General features: G+C 34.9%; 3 protein-coding genes across 4 annotated transcripts; all 3 read left to right on the plus strand.

The window, feature by feature from the left end:
* Nucleotides 1–2,544: 2,544 nt before the first annotated feature.
* LOC146951886 (glucan endo-1,3-beta-glucosidase 7-like) lies at nt 2,545–6,967 on the plus strand. 2 transcript variants are annotated; one of them, XR_015032623.1, is made up of 5 exons: nt 2,545–2,627; nt 4,135–4,802; nt 5,000–5,362; nt 5,540–6,040; nt 6,631–6,967. XR_015032623.1 is itself a non-coding variant. In XM_085756184.1 (5 exons), exons 1-5 carry the CDS (start codon nt 2,573–2,575, stop codon nt 6,666–6,668), a joined length of 1,440 nt encoding a protein of 479 aa, XP_085612310.1. In that variant the 5' UTR covers nt 2,547–2,572; the 3' UTR covers nt 6,669–6,967. The 2 variants fall into 2 exon arrangements, 1 of the variants encoding a protein (XP_085612310.1); XM_085756184.1 differs by having other exon boundaries at nt 2,547–2,627; nt 5,725–6,040.
* Nucleotides 6,968–8,615: 1,648 nt separating this feature from the next.
* LOC146951887 (protein LIKE COV 3-like) lies at nt 8,616–11,349 on the plus strand. The gene is made up of 6 exons (XM_085756189.1): nt 8,616–8,884; nt 9,101–9,153; nt 9,538–9,647; nt 9,831–9,998; nt 10,741–10,965; nt 11,094–11,349. The coding sequence occupies exons 1-6, from the start codon at nt 8,750–8,752 to the stop codon at nt 11,201–11,203; spliced, it is 801 nt and encodes a 266-aa protein (XP_085612315.1). The 5' UTR covers nt 8,616–8,749; the 3' UTR covers nt 11,204–11,349.
* A 3,513-nt stretch (nt 11,350–14,862) lies between these two features.
* On the plus strand, nt 14,863–23,803 carry LOC146951888 (GYF domain-containing protein). Its single transcript, XM_085756200.1, has 9 exons — nt 14,863–15,002; nt 15,840–15,928; nt 16,093–16,980; nt 17,063–17,192; nt 18,080–18,871; nt 19,018–21,727; nt 22,521–22,714; nt 22,840–22,899; nt 23,175–23,803. The coding sequence occupies exons 1-9, from the start codon at nt 14,930–14,932 to the stop codon at nt 23,546–23,548; spliced, it is 5,310 nt and encodes a 1,769-aa protein (XP_085612326.1). The 5' UTR covers nt 14,863–14,929; the 3' UTR covers nt 23,549–23,803.
* The last annotated feature ends 852 nt before the right edge of the window (nt 23,804–24,655 follow it).

A 24,655-nucleotide genomic window follows, 5' to 3' on the forward strand; every position in this document is an offset into this window, starting at 1 on the left:
TTTTGATATCATCCTAAAAGAAATATGATCCAACCCATTTAACATTATTAAATTAAATTTATAGATACATACACGAGAAACATGCTTCCTCAAATATACTGTTACACTGTTGAAATAATTTAGTCATGTTTTGTTGGGTAACTTACGAACTAAGAAATGAGAATTGTTGATGTAGAAGAAGGATATGGACAATTATTTTGCGAAAGTGGAGGCCGTGGCCTACCCCTTCGTCCCACTCCCACAACAATACTTTCTCATTAAAAGCCACAATGCAATTTAACTTAGATTTTTGCTTAACTTTGAATGTGGAGCCAAGCCAAAAGAGGAAACAAGCACCCAACATCACACGTCTTTATTGTATTTGCTTTACTTTTGTTATTAAGCACTAATTTTTGACCTTATATTTGAATTTGAATTTTTTTTTTTAACAAAGAATTTGAATTGTTTGTTATAAATTATAGGTCAAATACCTCCCTGTGTCCTTTAAGTTTCACGTTTGTAACAGATAGGTCCTTTAAGTTTCAAAGGTTACAGATAGGTCCTTTAAGTTTCTAAGGTTTCAGATAGGTCCTTTAAGTTTCGAGTTTGTTTCAGATAGGTCCTTTCTATCAACCTCCGTTAAGGACCTATCTGAAACCTTAGAAACTTAAAGGACCTATATGTAACCTTTGAAACTTAAAGGACCTATCTGTTACAAACGTGAAACTTAAAGGACCTAGGGAGGTATTCGGCCTAAATTATAACACTTGGCAGCACTAACTCGTTTATTTGGAAATAATTGAAGTGTTAAGTGCTGAATTCGGTCCTCATAGCAAGTACTTGCCAAAAGGATGTAAAAAGTTTGCACCTAGCACATTGGTTTGAAACTTTGAATTGGATGGACGTGTCTGGATGGCACTGCCTAAGTTGCCTCATCTTTTTTTAGTGATAAAATCTAAGTGTTCTGATTAAAATTACCATTTTTTTAAACCTATTTGAATTAGTTCTGTGATGTTGACGTGAGACCTTGGAGGATGCTCATTTCAAGATTTTATGTTTGATTTCTCTTGGTGGCAATTTCGGTGAGTTAGCCCAAAGAATTTTGCTTTAGTTTTATATGAGGCCCTATAAATAGAAGGTCATCCTGGCTCACCTACATGAGTGCAAATGAGTCTTATATCGAGTTTAAATGACCTAAACTCGGTGATGTATTCTAGCACGCCTACATGATAAAAAAAAATTAACTACCGTATGTTACAAAATAAACAAAGTCCATCTAATTGAATGTTTTTTCTTGGGAGATCTAATTAAATGTTAGATTGTCATCGAGAAAATGAAACTCATGGTTTTATTTAAGCCATCGTCTAATATATTAATTATCATTGGCCTGGAAAATTAGGTAACATTTATATTTTTATTCACAATCCTAAAAATATTATAACATCTGTTTTTTTAATAAAATATAGTTATTAATATGGTAAAAGTTAAAAACAAAAAGTGTATGGAAAAATTCGATTGAAAAAGGAGAACCACCTTGTGTTGTGTGTCCCTCAAATTCGTCTAAAAAGATTAATTATTGTCATACGACGGTGTTTAACTTCATACCAATATTTTGGCTGATGGTGATATTTTTATTAAATTTTATTAAACTATTAGAACATAAAAAAGATTGCTTGCTCATAGATTGTGCCAACCTTGCCAAAGTTTCCTTAGTCCTGACTTGCTCCTGGAAGCAAAAAAACATTCCACTAAGTGCTGCTTTTGATCAAGGACGTGATCAAATATAAAATGCTACCTTTACTTTATGTGTCGTTCAAAACCGTCTCACTTTTATGCTATTACGTGACTTCGTGTTCGACTGCGAGAATGTTCTTTGTTTAACATGCAAGGAATAGCTACTAGGCAATCCATAACTGATTCCTACAGAGTTTACACAAACGATTCTTTTAATTAATCCTCTAAAAAATTTGATTTGTTAGATTGTGAGTTTTGCTAAATTGAACATGATCTTGAACTAAAAATTAAATTAAATGATAAGAGTGTTCAAACACATTTACACACCACCAACTTGTAAACCACAACAATTTTTAACTTGACTTTAATAATAATCATATCAAATGAACTTGTATCTTATCCTAAAAGTTAGTTTAAACCATGAGGGTGTTTAAACACATTTATACATCCACCAGTCTACCAAGTTAAACGCAACACAAACTCTAAACAACTTGAATAAATTCAAACTCATGTAAATTTTATTTAAAACTCCACTTACATTTTAACGTGTGCGAGTTTTACTGACTAAACTAAATGGATTAAACAAAACAAAAAGATTTCACTAATGATTTTATTCAAATGTTAACTTTTTTTATTGAATCTCAAATGTTCACTTTTTGAAATGCATATTAAGTAGCCACATACATTACTTTACTTTATAAATTTTAAATTTTAGTGTGTACTTTATAAAATAATAATGCTTTGTCAAAACAAAACCTAACACTTGTTAATTTACAGGTTTACCCTTTGATGACTTGCTATATATTTCCGTTACTCCTTTTGGTTTTAAGTGCAGTTTCAAAGTCTTCCCAAGGTAAACATGACAAGAATGGTTTCTGGCTTTCTTCTACTCTTTCTCGCATTCAACCTTGCAAGTAAGTTTCCTCACAACCCTTCTTACAATCTCAGTTACACTTACACATGAAGCTTTTGTCTTACTCCAAAGTCAAAATCACTTGTTTCTTTGTTTCATTAAGTTGAGGAAACGAAGACAAATATTAAATTATTGATATATCCTTTAATTTTGCCCAGGTCTTACTTTGCCTAATTTTTGATGATGTTTTAACCGCTAGCATTTTTCATTTGTTTACTTTTACAGCTCTATTTAATCTGTTCTTAACGGAAAAAGTAAAGTGAAGTTTCTATTTTTGTTTAAAATAGTCCATAATCTCTAATTTTGTGAATTAAAACTGGGCCAAGGCTAGGGTGGGAGAGCTTGATAAGTCTCTCACCGTGGGAGAGTAAAAATATTTATTTTCAGCCGTTGGATAGTGAAAGCTCATGATTACTATCATACTCTAACAACTCTAAATACATTTTATTTCATCTCACGTTCTCTATTCTCTCTCCTCTTGGTTCTTTCTTGTCCAAATCCACCCTTGTAGAAATAATCATCTTCCATAAAGGCACCGTTGAAGATTTCTGGAAAGAATCATTATGCTATCAGCTAAGAAACAAATCCAAAAACATCTTTGTCGCCATTATCATCGTAGCCCTTTATTGCTCATTCATCAACTGAAGTTGTTTAATTGAATTTTAAACATTTCTTATTCTAACTATGGAAATTTCTTTGAACATTTCAATTGAATTTGAAACTTATTGTCAAATTACCCTACTGGGTACTTTCCAGTAAAGTTCAGATTCATACTTCTCTTGAAGAAACAATTTTGCCTATTTGATAATATATATAATGGGTATCCATCTGAAGTTTAGATCCATGTTTCTGATAAGGTGTGGGAGGGTGTACGATGCACTTGCTGCTTTTTCACTCACCCACGGTGGGAGACCTATTAAGCTCTCCCACCCTAGAAGGCGCCTTAAAACTGAGCTTATAATTACAAGAGAGTTGCTTGATAAAAAAAAAATCAAAAGTTATGTGTGAATGATTTGAATCGTTACAAAGAACCCAATTTTGAATGATGATTGAATGATCATTTATAAAATTTCATTTACTTTTTTTTGACAAAGTCAAATTGCATAGTGTTTATAGTCTTCGGGTCAAGGCCTCTCTCAATATCAAAAACTAGAGAATTAAAAAAAAAAACTGGCTTAATTTTGAAACTTTTTAAACTCCTAAATTTATTTGCTCGTGCCAAGCTCTCAAACCAATCCCACCGAGCCAATCTAACTAGGTTATCTAAATTACTATATATCAATTTGTATGTCATATATCATCCGAAACATATATCACAACATCATTTTTTAGCCTAAGAAATTTTAGAAATTGACGAAAAATAGAAGAATTTTTAAGTAGAGGACCAATTCATTGAAAACTAGGATGCAAAAATATAATTAAACAAAAAATTTACTTCAGAAAGTTAATTTTTTAAATTACTAACGTAATTTTTTTAAAAAATTTACACAGTTTATTGTTGTGTGCAGAATCTGACCCATTCCTCGGAGTAAACTATGGCCAAGTCGCCGACAACCTTCCACCAGCATCCGCCACCGCAAAACTCCTCCAAACCACCGCCTTCGAAAAAGTCCGACTATACGGAACCGATCCCGCCATAATCAAATCCCTCGCCAACACCGGAATCGGAATCGTAATCGGAGCCGCAAACGGCGACATACCCTCCCTCGCTTCCGATCCAAGTTTCGCCAAAACCTGGATTTCCACCAACGTCCTCCCTTACTATCCCGCCAGCAACATCATCCTCATCACCGTCGGCAACGAAGTCATCACTTCAAATGATACAAATCTTATTAACGGAATGTTACCAGCTATACAGAACATGCAAAAAGCGCTTGATGAAGCTTCTCTTGGTGGTAAAATTAGGGTTTCTACGGTTCATACGATGTCGGTTTTGAAAAACTCGGAGCCACCTTCTGCTGGAAGTTTTCATGATGAATATAGTACCGTTTTGCAGGGTTTGTTGTCGTTTAATAAGGATACTGGTTCCCCTTTTGCTATTAATCCTTATCCTTATTTTGCTTATAAAAGTGATCCTGGAAGGGCTGATAATTTGGCTTTTTGCCTTTTTCAACCTAATGCCGGTCGAGTTGATGCAAATACTAAGCTCAATTACATGAATATGTTTGATGCTCAGGTTAGTCCAAATATCAATTCTGATTACATTCAATTATGTCATTTTCTCAAGATTTTATGAGTGTCGAGGTTACTTTATCCTTCGTGTGCATGGAGTCAAGTAATATAACTCTTGTATTTGAGCGAAAAAGTTATGTGTTAGCTATGATGGTAATCTTGAAGTCTAAAGTGCATGTTTTTATCGTGTGAATTGTGCAGGTGGATGCTGTTAGATCTGCACTAGATTCTATGGGTTTTAAGGATGTTGAGATTGTGGTTGCGGAGACAGGTTGGCCTTACAAAGGAGATAACGACGAGGCTGGACCGAGTATTGAGAATGCAAAGGCTTACAATGGTAATCTGATTAAGCACCTGCGATCTAAGGTTGGGACACCACTGATGCCAGGGAAATCAGTGGACACATACATCTTTGCCTTGTATGATGAGGACTTGAAGCCTGGAGCTGGTTCTGAGAAAGCCTTCGGGCTTTACAACACTGATCAAACGATGATCTATGACGCTGGCCTCTCTAAGCAACAAAGCACTACTCCTACACCTACTAGTAGCCCCGTGGTATCTCCGGTATGAATTCTATCACTTTATTACATTATTACATCATCATTCATTAAATATCATCATTGATTAATGAGCATAAACCATGAACCTTCAACCACCAAGTATCATCATTTTCATACCTCTCATCTTGAAACTGTTCTAGAGTACTTGCTCTTAACTATGTATTTTTGAATTTGATTGAAGACTCCGGAAGTATCGAAAACTCCAGTGATTCCAGCACCAACAGGCCCAAGTTCTACACCAAACAAAGCGGAATTCTTAAACGGACATGAAGCCAGCATTTTGCAATCATTAATCATGCTCACATATCTTATCTTAATGTTGTTCTAGTAGTGTATAACATTTTGTAATTCTGAATTTTATTGAAGATTAATCAAGATGTGTCAAAATCTCCTATGAATTCAACGCCAAAAGTTCCAAGTCCAACAACGCCGTATAATAGTAACATAGCATGGTGTGTGCCAAAAGCAGGATTAACTGATGTGCAACTACAAGCAAATTTGGATTATGCTTGTGGGCAGGGGATTGATTGTAGCTTAATCCAACCAGGAGGTGCTTGTTTTGAACCTAACACATTAGCTAACCATGCTGCATACGCCATGAATCTCTTCTATCACACTGTTGGGCAAAATCCATTAACTTGTGATTTTTCACAAACAGCTACACTAACATCAAATAACCCAAGTAAGTTCTCATGCGGTTTTTGTATGACATTTTTTTTGTTCCTATCTTACGATATCTGAGAAATTCAAATTTTCTATAGTGAGAAATTCTCTAAAGCTATAATCTCAACCATAAATCAACTGTGCATAGTATGTGCAAGATTACAACAAATTATAAAATGTGTTTGAACAACAACATCAATTGATTTTCTTGTCAACAATCAATGTGTTTAAACAATACTATATTAGGGTCTTGTATTCTCTATTAATTAGTAGTTAATAACTGATTATTAGTGGGAAAAAACTTGTCCAAATACTACATACATTGCATAAAAGTATTAAGTTGTGCATTATTCGGCAAAAGTTGATTGGTTCTGACTTGGTACACCATTTTCTAATAACTTTTGTCTTGTTTATCCCTTTAGATTTTGGTAATTGAGAATGTGGAAGTGTTTTCTGAAAGTTATATGACTTTTGTCTTGTTTATCACTTTAGATTTTGGCAATTGAGAGTGTGGAAGATATGATTTTAAATTTCTAGACGATTGAACTACTTTGATTATTTTACTAAATTGAATGCTCACTTTACAAATATACTTTGTTTATTTTGTAGGTTATAATAGTTGTATTTATACTGGAGGGAATGCATAACCTAAAAAACAAGAAAGTAGATAAAGGATGTTGCTATTTTTATTTTTGTTGTTTTAATTTTTAATTATTGTTATTAATTATCGTTAAAAAAATGTTTTGGTCTTGAAGAGTGCTCAGAAATAAAAGAGTGGTGTCTGTGCAGAGGAGGGTCTTCCTCCTCTATTTCTGTTAACGTTTTTAATGTCTCTATTAGAAGTAAGCTGTTGCATTTTCTATGATGTGTGTTTGTTGAGTCATCATTGAAATCTTGATGTCCATGTTATGTTATTCAAATAATATGATGTTTTTCTTTCTTAGAATTTTGTCATCTTTTATAGGTAAACTTAACTTATTGAGAAATTATTGCTAAAACATGAGACACTCTGCTACATAACTAAAATGGAATGTTATGATACATAAGCAATGAGATAGGCAATTTTGCTATAACTGTTTTTATTTAATTAAGGGAATTTTGTTATAACCGTTAACGACAAAAATGAAGCCCCAAAATAAAACTAAAACTAAGGGCGTGTTTGTTTCAAGTTTATCGATAGAAAAGCCAATCCAAGCATTAATATTAACCAAATTTTGTTAATTTTGTTTTTTTGAAAGGAAATGTGATTAGTGTACACAATAAATAAATGTGAAGAGTTCTCCTCATCAGAAAATATAAGACTTCTCTGCTACCACTCTATTCATAAAACTCCTCCGCCAGCAAAGGCAGTTCTTGTATGAATTTTATCCAATAGTAATCAATCTCCAAAAATAAAATGATAGAAGCTTTAAGGGTACTATACTTGAAGTAATTGTCAATATTTTGATCAACCATTCAAAGATTATGGGACTGTAAGATCTAATTGACAAATTGATCGAGTAATTTTAGAGCTATCCTATCACCAAAACAAGTAATGAACGACACCCTTACCTATAGGGGATATAATTGACAAAGTCCACCTTCAAATTTCACACCTAAACTCCATCCCTCCACTGTCCCTTATCAGCAATAAAGACTTCGAAATTCTCTGATAATTGATAAAACATTGGAAAAGCATTCTTCAAGCTCATAAAGCTAATCCAATACTTCAACGAAAATTTAAGTTGTGCTATCTTTTCCATTTGGTACACAAGTGTTCTTGCACAAATCTTGATGAATTCAAAACTTATCACATTTTTTTTTGGTACAAAAACTTATCATGTTTTTAAACCATAGTATATATTCGCGGACTAATGGTAATAATGTGAAAAATATTAATAAAAAAAGACCATAAGCACATAATGGAATTTGCTTCCCACTCCTTATAAAAATAGGGAAATGCTAACCATTGCCCATGGGGCATTGGATAAAGGAACAAAAATAGAAATTTTGTGTTGGAAAGTGATAAAAAGTGGTCAAGTCAACTTGTAAAAAGTTTACAAATTGTTGTTTCCAATGTAAAACTACTAATTTTGGTTACCTTAACCATTGCCCTGAGGGTCAGGGCAATGGTTAGCAAGACCCATAAAAATATAGTCAATATTAGACATAGAGGGATGCTTATTATACACCCTCTTATCACTATTATAAGCAAAAATCAATATTTTATATTCATTCATTAAATAATAAATAATGTACGTGGTCTATAATTTCAACCGTAGAGTTTTGCTTATAATAATAACTAGAGGGTGTACATCTTCACTGCTTAATTATTACAATATATACACTAATTATTTCATTTTTTAGCAATACAAATTATTTCAATTGTGTCTAGAGGAATGGTGATATTCATGAGCTAATATTCTAACAAAAGTGATTTCGTAAATAATAGGATGCCAAATGGCTCACAAAGGGTAAAATAGAATCAATCTCATTTAGTTATGACACTTCACTTCCCCAAATTAAAACAAGACGTGTCACAATTAGTAAGTAAAAACAAAAGTACACATGCACAAACAACAGAAGAGGATGTTGTTAAGCTTGATAATTGGTCGAATTTTATGTTAATTAACATTCTCTTTGTTAAAAAAAATGTTAATTAACATATTCTGTTACAAGTTTCCGACTATCCCTCGGTCCTAGACCCTGAAAGAGAGAAGTAACAATAGTAGGGAGAATAAGAAAGAGGATGTCTGCTTCACGAGATCTGGAGCTTCTCATTCCAGTGTCAAAAATTCCTGAAAATGGAAGCTCTAAATCATCATCAACTTCTTCGTCACCGGGTGGAATGGTTCTCTCCACCCAACATCACTCCGGCCAGGAGGTAACGTTCATATATACGATAAGAGATCAAATTACATGTAACATTTATGACGACATTTCCATTCACTTATACATCCGTTGTTTGATATAAACGTAAAAAATAATAATGAATGTCATGAATGATTTGATTGTGTCATTTCTTTTTCTTCTTTAATTCCACTTTGTTATTTATTATACTTGACAAAATGAAATTTCTTTGTTCACTTAATTATTTCAGGCATTTTCTAAAGTGATTCGAAGCTGGGCCTCAAAGAAGTTTATGACAGGATGGTACGTATACTTTTTTGTTTATTTAGATGATCACTCATAAGTTTTCTTGTTTTAAGATATGGTTTGATACTATATATTAATTCATGATTCATGATGATATATAGTTGATCTATGATTTTATCTTTTAAGTTTTTTTTTTTTTTTTTGTTTTTGCTAATGAATGCATTCTATTGAGATATACATGGTTAGAGAGATTCACATAGTGACATGGTGGTTAATAAAAGAAAAATTGAACCACTAAACTTTTGTGGTCCAAATGGCTGAGAGTACTTGAAAGTTTGGTAGAGGTTCTAGGTGATTTTCTATGAAGTTTTTTAGAGCAACACTCATGAAAATTGTTTTCATTCTTTGCTGGAAATATTAACAATGTAACGTAATATGCAGTGTCATCCTTCTTCCCATTGCAATAACATTCTATATCACATGGGGATTTGTTCGGTTTGTTGATGGTTTCTTCTCCCCTATATATAATCATCTTGGGATCAATATTTTTGGTAAGTTCTTGTACTATAATCCTTGCATCTGAAGCAAAGCATAATAAAAAGCATGTGGTCCATGATCACGATATCCCTTGCAAAATCAAGTGGCATAGATTCATTTGATAAACTTGAATACAAATATATATCTCCTGCAAGAAATAAGAAATATCTTGTTACAAAATTTGATTATTTGGGCAGGTCTCGGATTTGTTACATCCATCACTTTCATCTTCCTCGTTGGAATTTTTATGTCATCATGGTTAGGAGCTTCTGTCCTTACCTTAGGTGAATTGTTCATCAAGAAAATGCCTCTTGTAAGCTACATATATGCTGCCTCCAAGCAAATAAGTGCAGCAATATCACCAGGTATATATATTTTTTAAAGGGAAATGATAGATACAGTGACAAAATGTATCAAGAAAATTTCAAGACAATGTATTTGTTAACACCTTTCCCCTTAATTACACACCATTATCTCCCTTGATTTCCGCCAAAGAACAAATTTAATCGGCTGAGACATTTTTTTGATCAATTCTTGATAAAAACTCTCTAGATAAATAACAATGCTCTTTTTTAAATGTATTCTCCTTACTCATTGTATTTTCTTTTAGCTCAGTCACGATATTGACATCAATAATAATTTGAGAAAATATAATAATTAAATGTAACTAAATGTAACTACATGTGTTGTTTCTGTCAAAAAAAAAAAAAAACTACATGTGTTGTTGTCGTACTGGTATTGAACATGCCTTCAACGTATATGTTCAACTCAAAATCTCACTTAATTTTTTGGGCTACTTCTATGGTGCACAAATGAGAAGTTTGTCACACGATTTGTATTTGTTTGTAAAGAACCGTTGTCAATAGTATTGCATGAGTGGATCATGCTTGACCGTAATTTTTTTCACTTAGCATGTACCTCGTGCTAGTGAATTTTTTAGCAAATCGATTTTAACTTTTGCAAAAAAAAAAAAACAAAGAAAATGCACTAGACACAATTTTATTTCCATCATTAGATCTTTCATGTGCATAGTGCAAGACTTACTTGTACAAATTAGACATAGTTGTCGTTTTGTTGGATACTATAAGTTTTTACCTACTTTTGCAGATCAAAGCTCTAATGCTTTCAAGGAAGTGGCCCTTGTTAGACATCCTCGTATTGGAGAGTACGCATTAGGATTCATCACATCTACGGTTATACTACGGAGAAGCAGAGATGAAGAAGAGCTTTATTGTGTTTATATTCCCACCAATCACTTGTACCTTGGAGATATTTTTCTCGTTAGCCCAAATGATATTTTGAGGCCTAATCTCTCTGTTCGTGAAGGAATAGGTATGTAACAAACTTATTATTTTTATTTATTTAGAGAATGGAGTATGATGAAGGGTATATGCATGTCTATTGATAAAAATGAGGGTTGTTTATTTGGTTGATAATTTTATTCTCATGTGTTGATACAGAAATTGTTATATCTGGTGGCATGTCAATACCTCAAGTAATGACTACTGGAGATGCTCATGCCAAACTTGCCTCAAGAATCCCCATATCCTTTGCAACATCAAAAGTATAATGATGGGATAATTTGTGAGCACAAGTGTGTGTTCATTTCAATTGTGGTTTCCATGTTGATCATAGTACATAGAATTTTGTATTATCTCTAGGTTGTCCATTTTATTTATTCAATTTCTCAATCATATGGATTTTGATTAGTTTTAATTTTTAATTTATTTTTATATAAAATGCATAATCGTACCTTCACAAGCCAATGAGAGGAGTTTCGTTTTTAAAAGTTAAAATATTTTGGTGGTGTCGGGGTTCAAACCCCAAACCTTACATATATTATGCATTGTCCTTATTAACTGGGTTAAGCTCACGGGACAGAGCATAAGTTATGCTATTTTCATGTGGAACATTTACAACATAATATTGTTCAATTTCAACATGCAAAATAAAGACATCACAACACAAGAAACCATAAAACATAAACCAAAATATGTATGACCTTTGAAGCATTTATGCCTATCCAGCTTGTGATCAGGTATACTAGCGCATCCATAATAAGCATGAATCAAATTAATTAACTTAATGTGAGAAGAGTTGATATAGCTATTGGTGTGTAGTACCACAATTGGGTTTAGATTTGTTATTTAGGACGTTTTTTCATTGAAACGATCCATGCATGATCTTAGAGTTTCATCTGGTTTTTCTTGTCTATCCTGGTAGGCTGAACTCTTATGAGTTATCACACTCATGGTGAAATGAGAGCACATACATTTTTGCCAATTGCTTTAAAGACTTTACTGACCTCCTTGTATCATATCAAAACCATTTTAATGAAAATTTAAAAAAAAAATGTAGCAATCACCCTTTCCAAACCATGTAAAAATGATTATTACAAATATACAAGGATATGATTTAATATATACATGGTTAATTGTTCAAACTGACCATGTCGTATACGCGAACTTTAAAAAATGAGCATGTAATAAAAATCACAAATTCTAACTTTGTAACATGGATTCTTTAAATTTTTGGCTTCATATTTGTTCCTGTGACTTAAAACTCATAAAATTGACCTAGATGTTGATTTTTTTTTTCTTATAATTTTTTACAGGTGTGTTAGGACGTTAAAATATGACTTTCCACTAAAATTAGAATTTTCAGACAAGAGACAAATTAATTCTAAATTTTTAAAGAGTAAAAAACACAAAACAACTAAAATATCGACCTAGAATTTGAATTTTTAGTTGGTTTTTTCATAATCCTATAAAAATATACAAAGAGGATCTGCAAAGTTTTGTAGCGTTCCGACTATGCCTCAATTTATTTTGATTTTGCAACCAAAATTGATTCCCTAGTTTTGTAAGCATGATCGTAACGTCATAAAAACCTTCACCACGAAATTTTGAAGTTTTTAAACAACAAACAAAATAATTACAAATTGTTTAAGAAGTTCATCACTTTAAAATATGAATGTAGTATTATGTTTGTACTAACATACACTTATTTTAGTCATAGCACATTATATTATCCTTAAAATCAACTAAACTACTCATTTTATTAAAAATCGTACACAAAACAAATACAACACATTTTATGAGATGAACAGATAGCACAACTGGAAAAAAACTTCAAAATTGAAAATGTTATTTTTGAATTAAATTTATTTTATAAATATGTCAATTATTACCATATTCATTTAACATAACACCATAAAAATACATAAATAAAAAGAAGAAGAATGCTCAACTTTACAAAGGATTGACACAAGAAAGACACGAAAATATCTGATGGTTGATTCTAACACAACAACCACACATGACTTTTGGCAAATTAGCAAATTACTTTTTGTTTTTGTTATTTGAAGCGATATTCTTACTTTTCTTTTGGTGCATTCTTAGTAAAGAATAACATTGCTCTAAAAAGAAACAAGAATGAAAGCATAGACCAAAACCTTTTTAAAGAAGCAAAAAGGAAAGAAGGAACAACCGAACATGACAAGAGGGAATTACAAAGTAAAACAAAATTATCTTAATATATATAAAAAAAACCTTAAACAACATTTATAACTTACTGGGTTTATCCTCTATAAAAAAAACTAACTAGGTTAATTCCCTAAAAAAGCTAACTGGGTAATTTTCCTAAAAAAAGAAAGAAAAAAAAAAACTAACTAGTAGGCTATATATTTGCAGATGATAGAATCAGAAACTTTGAATTTCAAAAACAAATTGATAAAGTAGAAATGCGAGCACCACAAAAAACAATCGACGAGGGAAAAATCTATTAACACAAAATATTCCTCCCCCCAACGCGCGTGCAAACACACTAACATCCAAATCCAATACCGTGTTAGACACTGTCAACACAACAGCGCGTGATGATTAAATTTCATCTTAAAATCGTATATATATATACGGGGAATTAGTCACTTTAGTCCCTGAATGGGGAACGATTCGTCAATTTAGTCCCTGAATGCAGATAAATTGCAAAATAGTCCCTGAATGTAGACTTTGTTAGTCAATTTAGTCCCTGAATGCAGACTTCGTTAGTCAATTTAGTCCCTGAATGTAGACTTCGTTAGTCACTTTAGTCCCTGAAATTGACCATGCAGGGACTGTTTTGCATATTATCTGCATTCAGGGACTAAATTGACGAATCGTTCCCCATTCAGGGACTAAAGTGACTAATTCCCCATATATATACTCATGCCATATTTATTTATAGAAAAAAAAATCTTTTTAAATTCATTCAATAACTAATTTAGATATATTAATTATTCGATAAATGTAAAAATTGTTTTTGGCTAATAAATGTGACCAGAAAAAGTATATATTAATCAAACAACTGAACTTACATGTTAATAAGAACGAATTGTTTAAAGAATAATGTTGTGTATCCCGAAAATTGTTATCACGACAATTTCACGAAGCTTAATTTTAGTGAAAATCTGACCTAAATTACAACCATGCTCCCCCTTTTTTTCCGGCCAGCCCACAACTGTATTGGCTGAATGGTTTTCGGGATACGCTCAGGACAAAATTCTTCTTGACAAATAGCATTACTCTTTGCTCAAAAAAAAAAAAATAGCATTACTCTTGTTTAAATGAACCTAAATCTTATTGATTAAGTGAAATGTTAACTTATGCTCTTAATACACAAGTTAATGAATTAAATATAGAAATAGTTTATTTAAAAGTGTGCATTACATTTAATTTTTAACTTTTTAATGAATTGAATGCACAAAATTTTAGATAATATTTCTTCTTTTAGATTTTTTAACATGTGCCTAAAAACACAAGTTAGCACTACCCTTTGATTAATTGTGAAACAATTTTGTGCCACACTTTATTTTGTGTCACACTTTATTTAACTAGAAAAATGTTAGGAACACTCTTTCCGGCACTCTCTTTAACACGCGCTCTCTTATTGGACGAAACTCATGTGAATCTTACTATTTTACGTAGGATCCATTTCCAATGTATGATACCACATATATTTCACGTAATAAGAGAGTCAGTGTTAAGAAAATTGTTACAAAACGAGTGTTCATAGCACTCCTTGTTAAACCATTGATCGAATCCAAATTACTAAAACTCGAGTTAACATAAAAATAAAAATAAAATGACATACCCTCACACTAACGTGCGCATAGAAGGTTACAAATTCCTATCCTACACACTACCCCATTTATATTGTAATCTTAACCTTAACCTACGTTTTCTCCCTCTCACGCACGAACGCACCCTTTCATCTTCGCTCAGTGTTCACTCTTTCGTTCTTCAATCAATCTTCTTCAATGGCGGCTCCTCAAAACTCATCTTCCGATTCTCGTCCCGTTCACACTGCTTCTCCATTGCAGATCTCCAAAGGTTTTTTTACCCCTTCATTATTTTCGATTATCATTTCCGTTTCGTACTAAACCCTAGATCTCGTATTCAACTTTGGGTTTTGGATTGTTGGTAATTTTTTTGAGTTTTCATCGCGTTTGTTTGCCAAAATAACGAATAAAAATATTATCTTTACCTGATGGATTTCACTGCTTGTATTTTGAGTTCAGATTGTATTTTTGGTTCTTAGGATTGAAATTGAAAAATATTTGGTATTTTGAGTTATAACCGTGTTTGGTTCTTAGAAGAAACTATTTTATTAGTTGTGATTTCTCGAATATATTGATTTTGAAGTTCTAAGTATGAAATTAGAAAACTATTGTAAAATGTAGCGATAAGTTTTTGGATGTTTTGTGCTTCTTTTTCACTAGATGTCAACTCCTGTTTGTGTATGCCTTTATTGTAGTTATTAGGCATTGGAACATTTTCGACGTTTTTAGTGTTAATGCCGTACGTAATCAACATCCATTGTCTTCTATTCAATTAGTTGATTTCATCTTCTTACTGCTAGAAGCTATCAATGCCTAAAATTTGTTTTTTTTCTTCTATGAAGGTTCATCTTTTTATAAAAAATTGTTTTTTTCTTTCTGTTTTCATGGTATGATACTGGGTTTAGGGGTGTGTTAGTACAGAACAGAGGGCATTTAATTGGTTATGGTATGTCAAATGATGAAAGTTTTCTTTTTGTAACAATCAAAGGCTATATTATTAGGTTTTGCATGCTTCATATGTATTTTTTTTTTTCTCTCTCGCTGAAACAGTCTTTAGCTTCTGTCAATTTTTTTATTAACTAATAAAACTTGTCTTCCTTTTGTACAGATGTCCAAGGCTCTGACAATCCGATTCCACTTTCACCACAATGGCTTCTGTCAAAGCCAGGGGAGAGTAAATCTGGAACAGGACCTATGGTTTGTATTCACTACTTCTGGATGCTTGTTTTTGTCTGTCTATAATTTTGTGGAGTGTTTTTCTGTAAAGAAGATTTGGGTGCAGCCATAGCATTCTAAAAAATAAATTTTAATCGATTTTAAGTTTTTTGCTATTCCTTTTCCTTACGTCTCTTGTGATTCAGGAAAACCATGGGATCTCAAATCCATCACATGGCAGTCGCTCAGAGACTGTCAAGACACCTGGTGATGGAGAGGATGCACAGAAGAGAAAGGATGTCTTCAGGCCATCCATGTTTGACTCGGAAAGTGGACGTCGTGATCGTTGGCGAGATGAAGAGAGAGACACTGAGAGAGACACTAAGTCCTCCGTACGTAAGGATCGTTGGAGGGACGGGGACAAAGACATAGGTGATTCTCGCAAGGGGGACCGATGGGGAGAAAATCCAGCTCCAAAGAACTTTGGAGAAGCACGCCGTGTTACATCTGATGGTCAGAGATGGAATGATTCGGGAAACCGAGAAGCTAACACTGATCAGCGGCGTGAGAGCAAGTGGAACACACGCTGGGGTCCTAATGATAAGGAGCCAGAAGGTCTTCGTGAAAAATGGAGTGACTCAGGAAAAGATGGTGATTTACATCTGGATAAAGGTTTGTCTCATGGGAAGGATGAGAAGGAAGGAGATCACATTCGACCATGGAGACCTAGCTATGCACGTGGAAGGGTAGAGCCTGGTCATTCCCAAAGCACAACACCAAACAAACAAGCCTCTACATTTTCCTATGGTCGTGGTCGCGGGGAGAATACACCTCCACCAGTTTTCAGTCCTGGACACGGCCGTGGTGGTAGCTCTTTGAATAGCACATATACTGGAACTGCATTGGACAGAGTCGAAAGTGGACATGAAGAACCTTACCCCTTCAGATATAACAGGACAAAATTGCTTGACGTGTACAGAGTGACTAATATGAGTAGAAATAGAAAACTCGATGATTTTGTGCAGGTTCCGAATCTTACACAGGATGAACCATTGGAGCCTCTTGCTCTTATGACACCAAGTTCTGAGGAACTGGTGCGTAGTCTCTTTGTTTGTATTATACTGGATTGCCATCATTTTTCTTGTTGTTTAATATACTGGTTTTCTGTTTGAACAGTCTGTCTTAAATGGTATTGACAAAGGAGAAATAATTAGTAGTGGTGCGCCTCAAGTGACCAAAGAAGGAAGGGGATCAACAGATTTTGCTCATACTAGACGAATGAAGCCTGGAATCACTCCTCTCCAAGGTACACTTCGGATATGTACTTGCAGATAGTTTCCGGTGTTGAATTACATTCTGTTATGCTACACAGCTAATGTGCCACATTAGCCCCTACTAAATAGCGTATAACAAAATAATAGCGCCGCCACAGCTGCTATTTAACAACACTGTCTGAAATGAATTGTTTTGGTTTGCTCTGGTGATAATTTCAGAGATTATGGTTGTGGTTTTTTAAGTTTCAGTGTTGTTGAATTGTTGCCATGTAGCGCCATCGCATTATGGCATGGCGGATTGTGTGCCATCTCTTCCGTAGGCTGCATCTGCAATGCCTGCTATATCCACCACAATATTTATACTGGATTTTTCACTACTGCTATAATCCGTCATTCATTATACTGTTAAATTGTTTATATGAATTGCTCAAAAGTTAGCAGTCAGTTATAGCTCCCTAACTAATTTGAAAATATACAAGCATCAAAGATATCCTCCAAAAGCTTAAAAATTAAGGCAGGACTGGTGATAATAAAACCTTGAAATTAGGGTATTTTTGATATCATCAAACAGTATATCAGTTATGTCTCTATCTTAATTTCAAGGTGTCATTTATTTCATAATAAAGTGCAAACCGAGAAAATCTCAATTTTAAAGATAATCAGGTTTGTTGAGTTTGCCACAAATAAGCTTAGTTGATGAATTTCTCTCTACTTTTCTACCCTCCTGTGTCCATCATGTTTTAGTGTTTTGCTACATTAGCAAGTTGCTATTGATTCTTTCCTTCCTCATCCATGTGTGTATATCAAATAAAAACCAGCCTTGCTTATGTGCTATAATTTGTTTTTGGCATCTCATAAGTATAATTTTCTTTTCCTGCATGCATATATTGCGAGTTTTTCTAAAAAAAATTATGCACAGATAGAGGTGAAGATGGAGGTTCTTACAAAGTTGCTGATGAGTTGACAAGCAATAGAGATTCATCCTTTGAAGGAAATAGTTCTGTTCATCCTGGTGCTGCACGGCGAGCCATGCCAGCAGGTGATCATACAAGTTCTCTTTTGCACAATAGCAGAGATGTACCTAGTGATGTTAGACCAAAGAAATCAGATGTGAGTTCACTCCAGCCAAAAGATCCTCACAGTCAATGGGAAAGTAAGTTGGGTTTTGTATCTGACTCCAAAGAAGTAGGTAAGTGGCACACTAGTGAAGATCCCTTTCTTAAGAGGCAACTGTCTGGTGTTTTGGAAAGTGAACTTGGAACCAGAAGAGTTCCTCCAACAGCTCCGGAGGATTTATCCCTTTTGTATAAAGATCCTAAGGGTCTAATCCAAGGTCCATTTAAAGGAATTGATATTATAGGATGGTTTGAGGCTGGGTATTTTGGTATTGATTTACCTGTTCTTTTGGAAAATTCAGCAGTTGACTCACCATGGTTTTCTCTTGGCGATGTCATGCCACATTTACGAGCTAAAGCCCGACCACCACCGGGATTTTCTGCACCACAACCAAATGAATTGGCAGATCTAACTGGCCGCCAAAATCCTGCCGCATTTGGAAATACCATTACTGGCTTGAATGAGGTTGAGATGTTGAAAAGTGATTCTAGACATCGGCAGGGTTCTGATGCCGGAGCTGAAAATAGGTATCTGGAGTCACTCATGTCTGGTAACAGGAACAGTCCTACACTTAACAACCTGGCATTATCAGAAGGTTCTGACCTGTTATGCTTAATTATTTTTTCATTTCTTTTGATTATGTAGATTTCAAATTATTTCCACGAGTTGTTTTTTTCTTCTATACTGTATGATGGGTTGAGGGAACGAGCTCTGACAACATTTATGTAATATGATATTCAGGTTTTCAAGGGTTTGCTGGAAATAGTTCAGGTAATCTGGGCCCATCTGTAGTAGATAGTGGAAACAACATTTACTTGCTTGCCAAGAGGATGGAACTTGAACGCCAGATGTCTTTACCCAATTCATATCCTTATTGGCCGGGGCAGGATGTAGCTTCCCTTGCTCCAAAATCAGATGTCCCAGATGTGTCACTGCATTCAAAGCTCTCGTCTTCAATGAGTGACAATTCACGTCAACCTCAGTCCCAAAATTCTGAATTGCTGTCAATAATCCAAGGATTATCTGACAGGACATCTGCTGGCATAAATAATGGCACTGCTGGATGGCCAAATAATCCCTTACACGGTGGATTGGATCTCCTTCAGAATAAAATTGACCCACTTCATGATCAGAATTTCCCTCAAATGCCATTTGGAATTCAGCAACAAAGGCTGAACCCACAAAATCAGTTGTCTTTAAGCAATTTACTGGCCCAAGCTACGGATAACCCATCTAGTTCCTTGACAGCAGAGAAGCTACTTTCTTCTGGTTTGTTGCAAGATCCACAAATAATGAATCTGTTGCAACAGCAATACTTGTTGCAGTTGCATTCTCAAGCAGCTGCTTCAGCACCGCAGCTGCCCCTGTTAGATAAACTCCTGTTGCTGAAGCAGCAGCAGAAGCAGGAAGAGCAGCAGCTGCTCTTGTGGCAACAACAGCAGCAACTGCATTCAAAAATATTGCAGGACCAACAGTCTAACCAGCTCTTTGGAAATTCATCTTATGGACAGTTGCAAAGTTCATTACCAATGGGAAATTTGCGTGTGGATCCTTCTCAACTTCAAGCCCCGCAAGAGATTTTTCATTTGAGCTCTCAGACACCAATTCCTAGTGTGCACAATGAACTTAGCACCGACTCTATGAATTTGCATCTTAATGTCAGCCAAGATTCAAATTATACAGTTAACAGTAAAGCTTCTCCTATGCATCTGCCTCACCAGTTATTTGGGGATACAACTCCCCAAAATAACTGGGCTCCTACTACTCTTGCTGAGCAAATTAATGAAAGTCATAGAAAGGAAACTCCTGCTCCTCATGCTGAGAGTTCACTTTTGCATGTACTGAACAGATCCAAAGAGGAACCCCACATTGTTCACGATTCTGTTTTTGACTATACTGCTCAGTCATTGGAGCAGGTACCAGACAGCGCCTTAAAACCTGATGGTGTTGACACACCGACAATTTCTTTGCCTTCTGTACATTTACAGTGTGATGCACCTGCTGTTGGTAAATCTTCAGCAGAATCTAGTGAGATTGAGTTGGCCCCAGCTAGTCGTCATGGTTCAGATGTGAAGATCAAATCTGATATTTCACATCAAGAGCTGCTGGCTGGAATAGACGACTCCAGTGCTGTGCATGTTGAAACACATGAACCCAAAAAGGCTACTGAGAAGAAATCTAAGAAGCAAAAATCTAACAAACAGTCTTCTGACCAAACAAAGGCATTGCCAAAAAATACAACTTTGCAGCCATCAAAGCAGTCAGAAGTTGAAGTACCACCAAATTTTAATGAGTTGGGGGAAGCAAACAACGACGGACCACATGAAACATATCTGCAAAAAACAAGAAATAAGGTACGTCAAATTGAAGAAAATGCTGTCCTAGAGACAGCTGATCATCATGATGTCAGTGGCCAGGCTGCCGGTGTTACTAGAAACATCACCGAAACAGTCCTTGCACACGATTCTAAGGCCATTGGTTCTGTTCATACACACGATGTTGAAGTTCATGCTGGACGAGCTTGGAAACCTGCTCCTAGTGTCAAGGCAAAATCGTTATTAGAAATTCAACAGGAAGAACAGAGAAGGGCACAGACCGAAACAACTGTATCTGATGTTGCTGCTTCTGTCAATTCCATGAGTCTGGCAACGCCCTGGGCTGGGGTTGTATCATATCCAGATTCTGTTAAGGTGTCTAGTGAAAGTCACGGACAAGACAATACAGAGTCTACTTTTAATTCTCAAACTTCTCAGCATCCGAAGAACAAGAAAAGTCCGCTGCATGATCTATTAGCTGAAGAAGTTTTGAAGAAGTCTATTGAAACATATGTGGAGGTTCCCGATAGGACATTGCCTTTGCATGATATTGCTGTGCATTCAGAATCAATAGATGATGGTAACTTCATTGAGGCAAAAGAAACTAAAAGAAGCCGCAAGAAGTCAGCAAAATCAAAGGGTTCAGGAGTAAAAGCCCCAGTCCCTGTTGCGTCTGCTGAAGTACCTATATCTTCAAGCCCTATTGAAAAAGGTAAAAGTTCCCGATCTGCACAGCAGGAAAAAGAAGTGTTACCTTCAATCCCTGCAGGACCCTCTCTGGGAGACTTTGTTGTTTGGAAAGGAGAGCGAGAGCAACCTATCACATCTCCTTCTCCAGCATGGTCTACTGATTCTGGTAGGGTTCCTAAACCGACTTCTTTAAGGGACATTCTGAAAGAGCAGGGGAAAAAAACTTCTGCTGCTGTGCCTGCGATCCCAGTGCCTATGCCTCAGAAATCACAGCCTGCCCAGGCTAATTGGAGCAGTGCTTCTTCACAGTCAGTGTCAGCTTCCTCTCCATCGAAAGCCGCCTCTCCACTTCCGATAAACTCGCATGCTTCTAAACAATCAAAATATAAAGGGGATGATGATTTGTTCTGGGGTCCAATTGAACAATCCAAGCAAGAAACTAAGCAGTATGACTTCTGTCTCTCTGATGTTTTTATCAATTATGCATGCTTGGTTTTTATTATTTTTTACACAATTTTCCACCAAAAACTGAATATTTTGTCTACCAACTTTTCAGAAGCAAAATACACTTCCAAATAATTTTTTATTATTTAGTAGTTTTCTGTATGCTGCACGATAACTGCAGTGCCCAAGGTTATACATCCAATAAAAGAGAACAATGAAAAGTAGACTGCTGCAAGCATTTCCCATACTTGAAATTGTTGCATCTGTTGATTATACATGTATGTATAGCATACATGCAATCAAATTTTGCTCTGTATCATTATGCAACAAGAATAAATAACATGATTTACTGGCTAAAAAATACTTTATAATCTATCGTCTGCTAGCAAAATACATATAAACTTGTTACTTAAAAAACTGTGTATCTTGGGTTCCCAAAATTTGTTGTTGTGGATTGGTCCATTCCTTTTACCCCATCCTCTTACCTTTTTGGGGAATTGGAGACTGGCATGCTTTTCATTACTAGACTTGGATAAATAAAATAGAACACCCAAACCAAGGGACAGGGCTCCTCTTAAGTGAGCAATTTACTTTAGAAATTAAAGTGAGTAATATCAATCTTTTGATAAACAAATCATTGGTTGATACTATATGAACCATTGATTTTCTCACTATATTAATAACTACTCACTATAGATGCCAAATCTCAATCAAAAGTAGATGGCTAATCATTGTTCATTTTGATGGAAATAGTTCATGCGCCGTGATTGATTTGTTTGTTGTATTTGAAAACAGGTCAGATTTCCCTCAGCTGGCTAGCCAGGGAAGTTGGGGATCAAAAAATGTACCGCTGAAAGGTAATTCACCGGGATTATTAACCAGGCAGAAATCAGCAAGTGGAAAGCCAACTGAGCGATCTATATCATCATCACCTGCCTCTTCTCAATCAGCTCTGAAACTGAAAAAAGATGTTATGACTAAGCAATCTGGTAAAAAAAATACATTGCTTCTACTTTCTTAGTTTCATGTAGTCGAGTTCCTTTGTCTGATCCACTAAACTGGATCAATTGATGATTCTCTAAAATACTGATCCATAGTTTGTTTATATTTTCAGAGGCCACGGGCTTCAGAGACTGGTGTGAGAATGAGTGTGTTAGGCTTATTGGGACAAAAGGTATGTGTACCATTTCAGTTTTTAGCTGCGATTCCCTATTTTTAAGGGTTAAGCCACATTACTTTAAAAATTCAACAATTTAAATATTTACGGGCTTATATGAAGTATGATACTTGTTTGCAATGTTCAATATGATGCCATGGTTTAGGTTGAGTATAAGATGTATGCTTGTTTATTATTATCATTTGCAAAATCCAGCCAGCTGTTTATTGTTTAGAGCATGCTATTCTTGGTGCACAATTAAACGTCTTCAACTCTTTTTGGTGGAATGGCAGATACAAGTTTCCTTGAATTTTGCTTGAAGCAATCTAGATCAGAAGCGGAGATGTATCTTAAAGAAAACCTTGGATCATTTGACCCTGACCATCAATTCATTGATAAATTCCTCAATTACAAGGATATGTTACCATCAGATGTGTTGGACATAGCTTTCCAGAGTAGGCATGGTAAGAAAGTTAACGGGCTTGGCGCTGCTGCCAAGGCATCAGTTAATGCAGATATTCAGGATGTGGACAACACTGAAGGATCCTCCAAAGCAAGTGGAAAGAAGAAAGGCAAAAAGGGGAAAAAGGTCAGCCCTTTAGTTTTGGGATTTAATGTTGTGAGCAACCGGATCATGATGGGTGAGATCCAGACTGTAGAAGATTAAGGTAAGGTTAATGCAGGAGAAGATTTAAGATTAAGGTAAGGTTAATGCAGGAGGTTGTTGCAGTAGATGTACATACATTTTGGTCGCAAACTGTAAATGCTTTTGTTGGACTTGGGATTTTTATTTATTTCCTACCCAAAGTGTAGCATCATTTAGATCAACTTAACCAATTTTGTTCCCTTAATTTAGTTGTGTAGCATCATTAATAGACTCTGCAATATTTTCCGTAATTCAATTTAATGTTCATTTTAAAAATTATCACTTGTGCAAGGAATTTTCCGAGATAATGTATTTGGTAATTTCAACTTTGCATCTGCAATGGTAATAATGGTTGAATCAACTATTGCTGATAATTCTTAAAAAAAAAAGAAAGGTTAAATATGATTTGGATTCCTATAAAATTGGAAACTTTTTAGTTCTTAGTTTTAATAGCATTTTTTGTCCCTAAAAAACAAGTGGGAAGTGTATTCCCTAAAAAAAAAAAAATTGGAAGCTGTCTATCAAAGTTCAATATCCAGTGTTCTTCAAGTTTCTAATTGCAAGATACTCTCATTTTTTCAGCATTAGAGTTGCTTTTCTATTCTGTACCAAAAAAAAAAAAAAAAAAGAGTTGCTTTTCTATTCAGCTGAAGTTTCTCGAGTACAGCAACAACACGTTTTCTCTGAAAGTACCTGAGTTGCAATGGAATATGAATTCTGCGCTTTTGCTCACTTCCAAAGTAAAAGTCCAAAATACCCCTACACAACTTAACATGCGCTAGTGTATTCTTAGCTTATGTTAAGTCACGCTACGTGACTTAACATGCGTTAGTGTATTATCAACGTGTCTTAAGTCACGCACCACTAAGCACTAGCGCAAGTTAACTCACGTTAGTTGGCCGGTGAAGAACAAACGTTTTTCCAACTTTGGTCAACTTTTCAACAGTCTTTCTACACGTTTTTTTTACCACAAGAACACGTTTTTTTTGACCACATTTAAGTTAGATACAACCTAGGCTCCCATTTCTACCTATAAATACCCCTCCATACTTCCCTAATTCCTCACACCATATCACTTTCTCCCCCTCCTCACTCTCTCCCTCTATTTCTCTTCTTTCATTTTTTTTT

Source organism: Medicago sativa, chromosome 1 (genome assembly GCF_051527215.1).
Source record: "Medicago sativa cultivar Bolivia chromosome 1, Bolivia_mono, whole genome shotgun sequence".
In the NCBI taxonomy this organism is placed as follows: Eukaryota; Viridiplantae; Streptophyta; class Magnoliopsida; order Fabales; family Fabaceae; genus Medicago; species Medicago sativa.

What these genes read in the sequence shown, in the direction of transcription:
- LOC146951886 (XM_085756184.1), top strand. Translation starts at nt 2,573, where the DNA reads ATGACAAGAATGGTTTCTGGCTTTCTTCTACTCTTTCTCGCATTCAAC. An exon ending in TCTCGCATTCAACCTTGCAA is followed by an intron (nt 2,628 to 4,134) that starts GTAAGTTTCCTC and finishes TGTTGTGTGCAG; the next exon opens with AATCTGACCCATTCCTCGGA. An exon ending in GTAGCCCCGTGGTATCTCCG is followed by an intron (nt 5,363 to 5,724) that starts GTATGAATTCTA and finishes ATTTTATTGAAG; the next exon opens with ATTAATCAAGATGTGTCAAA.
- LOC146951887 (XM_085756189.1), top strand. Translation starts at nt 8,750, where the DNA reads ATGTCTGCTTCACGAGATCTGGAGCTTCTCATTCCAGTGTCAAAAATT. An exon ending in TCTTGGGATCAATATTTTTG is followed by an intron (nt 9,648 to 9,830) that starts GTAAGTTCTTGT and finishes TTATTTGGGCAG; the next exon opens with GTCTCGGATTTGTTACATCC. An exon ending in AAGTGCAGCAATATCACCAG is followed by an intron (nt 9,999 to 10,740) that starts GTATATATATTT and finishes CTACTTTTGCAG; the next exon opens with ATCAAAGCTCTAATGCTTTC.
- LOC146951888 (XM_085756200.1), top strand. Translation starts at nt 14,930, where the DNA reads ATGGCGGCTCCTCAAAACTCATCTTCCGATTCTCGTCCCGTTCACACT. An exon ending in AATCTGGAACAGGACCTATG is followed by an intron (nt 15,929 to 16,092) that starts GTTTGTATTCAC and finishes CTTGTGATTCAG; the next exon opens with GAAAACCATGGGATCTCAAA. An exon ending in TCCAAGCAAGAAACTAAGCA is followed by an intron (nt 21,728 to 22,520) that starts GTATGACTTCTG and finishes ATTTGAAAACAG; the next exon opens with GTCAGATTTCCCTCAGCTGG.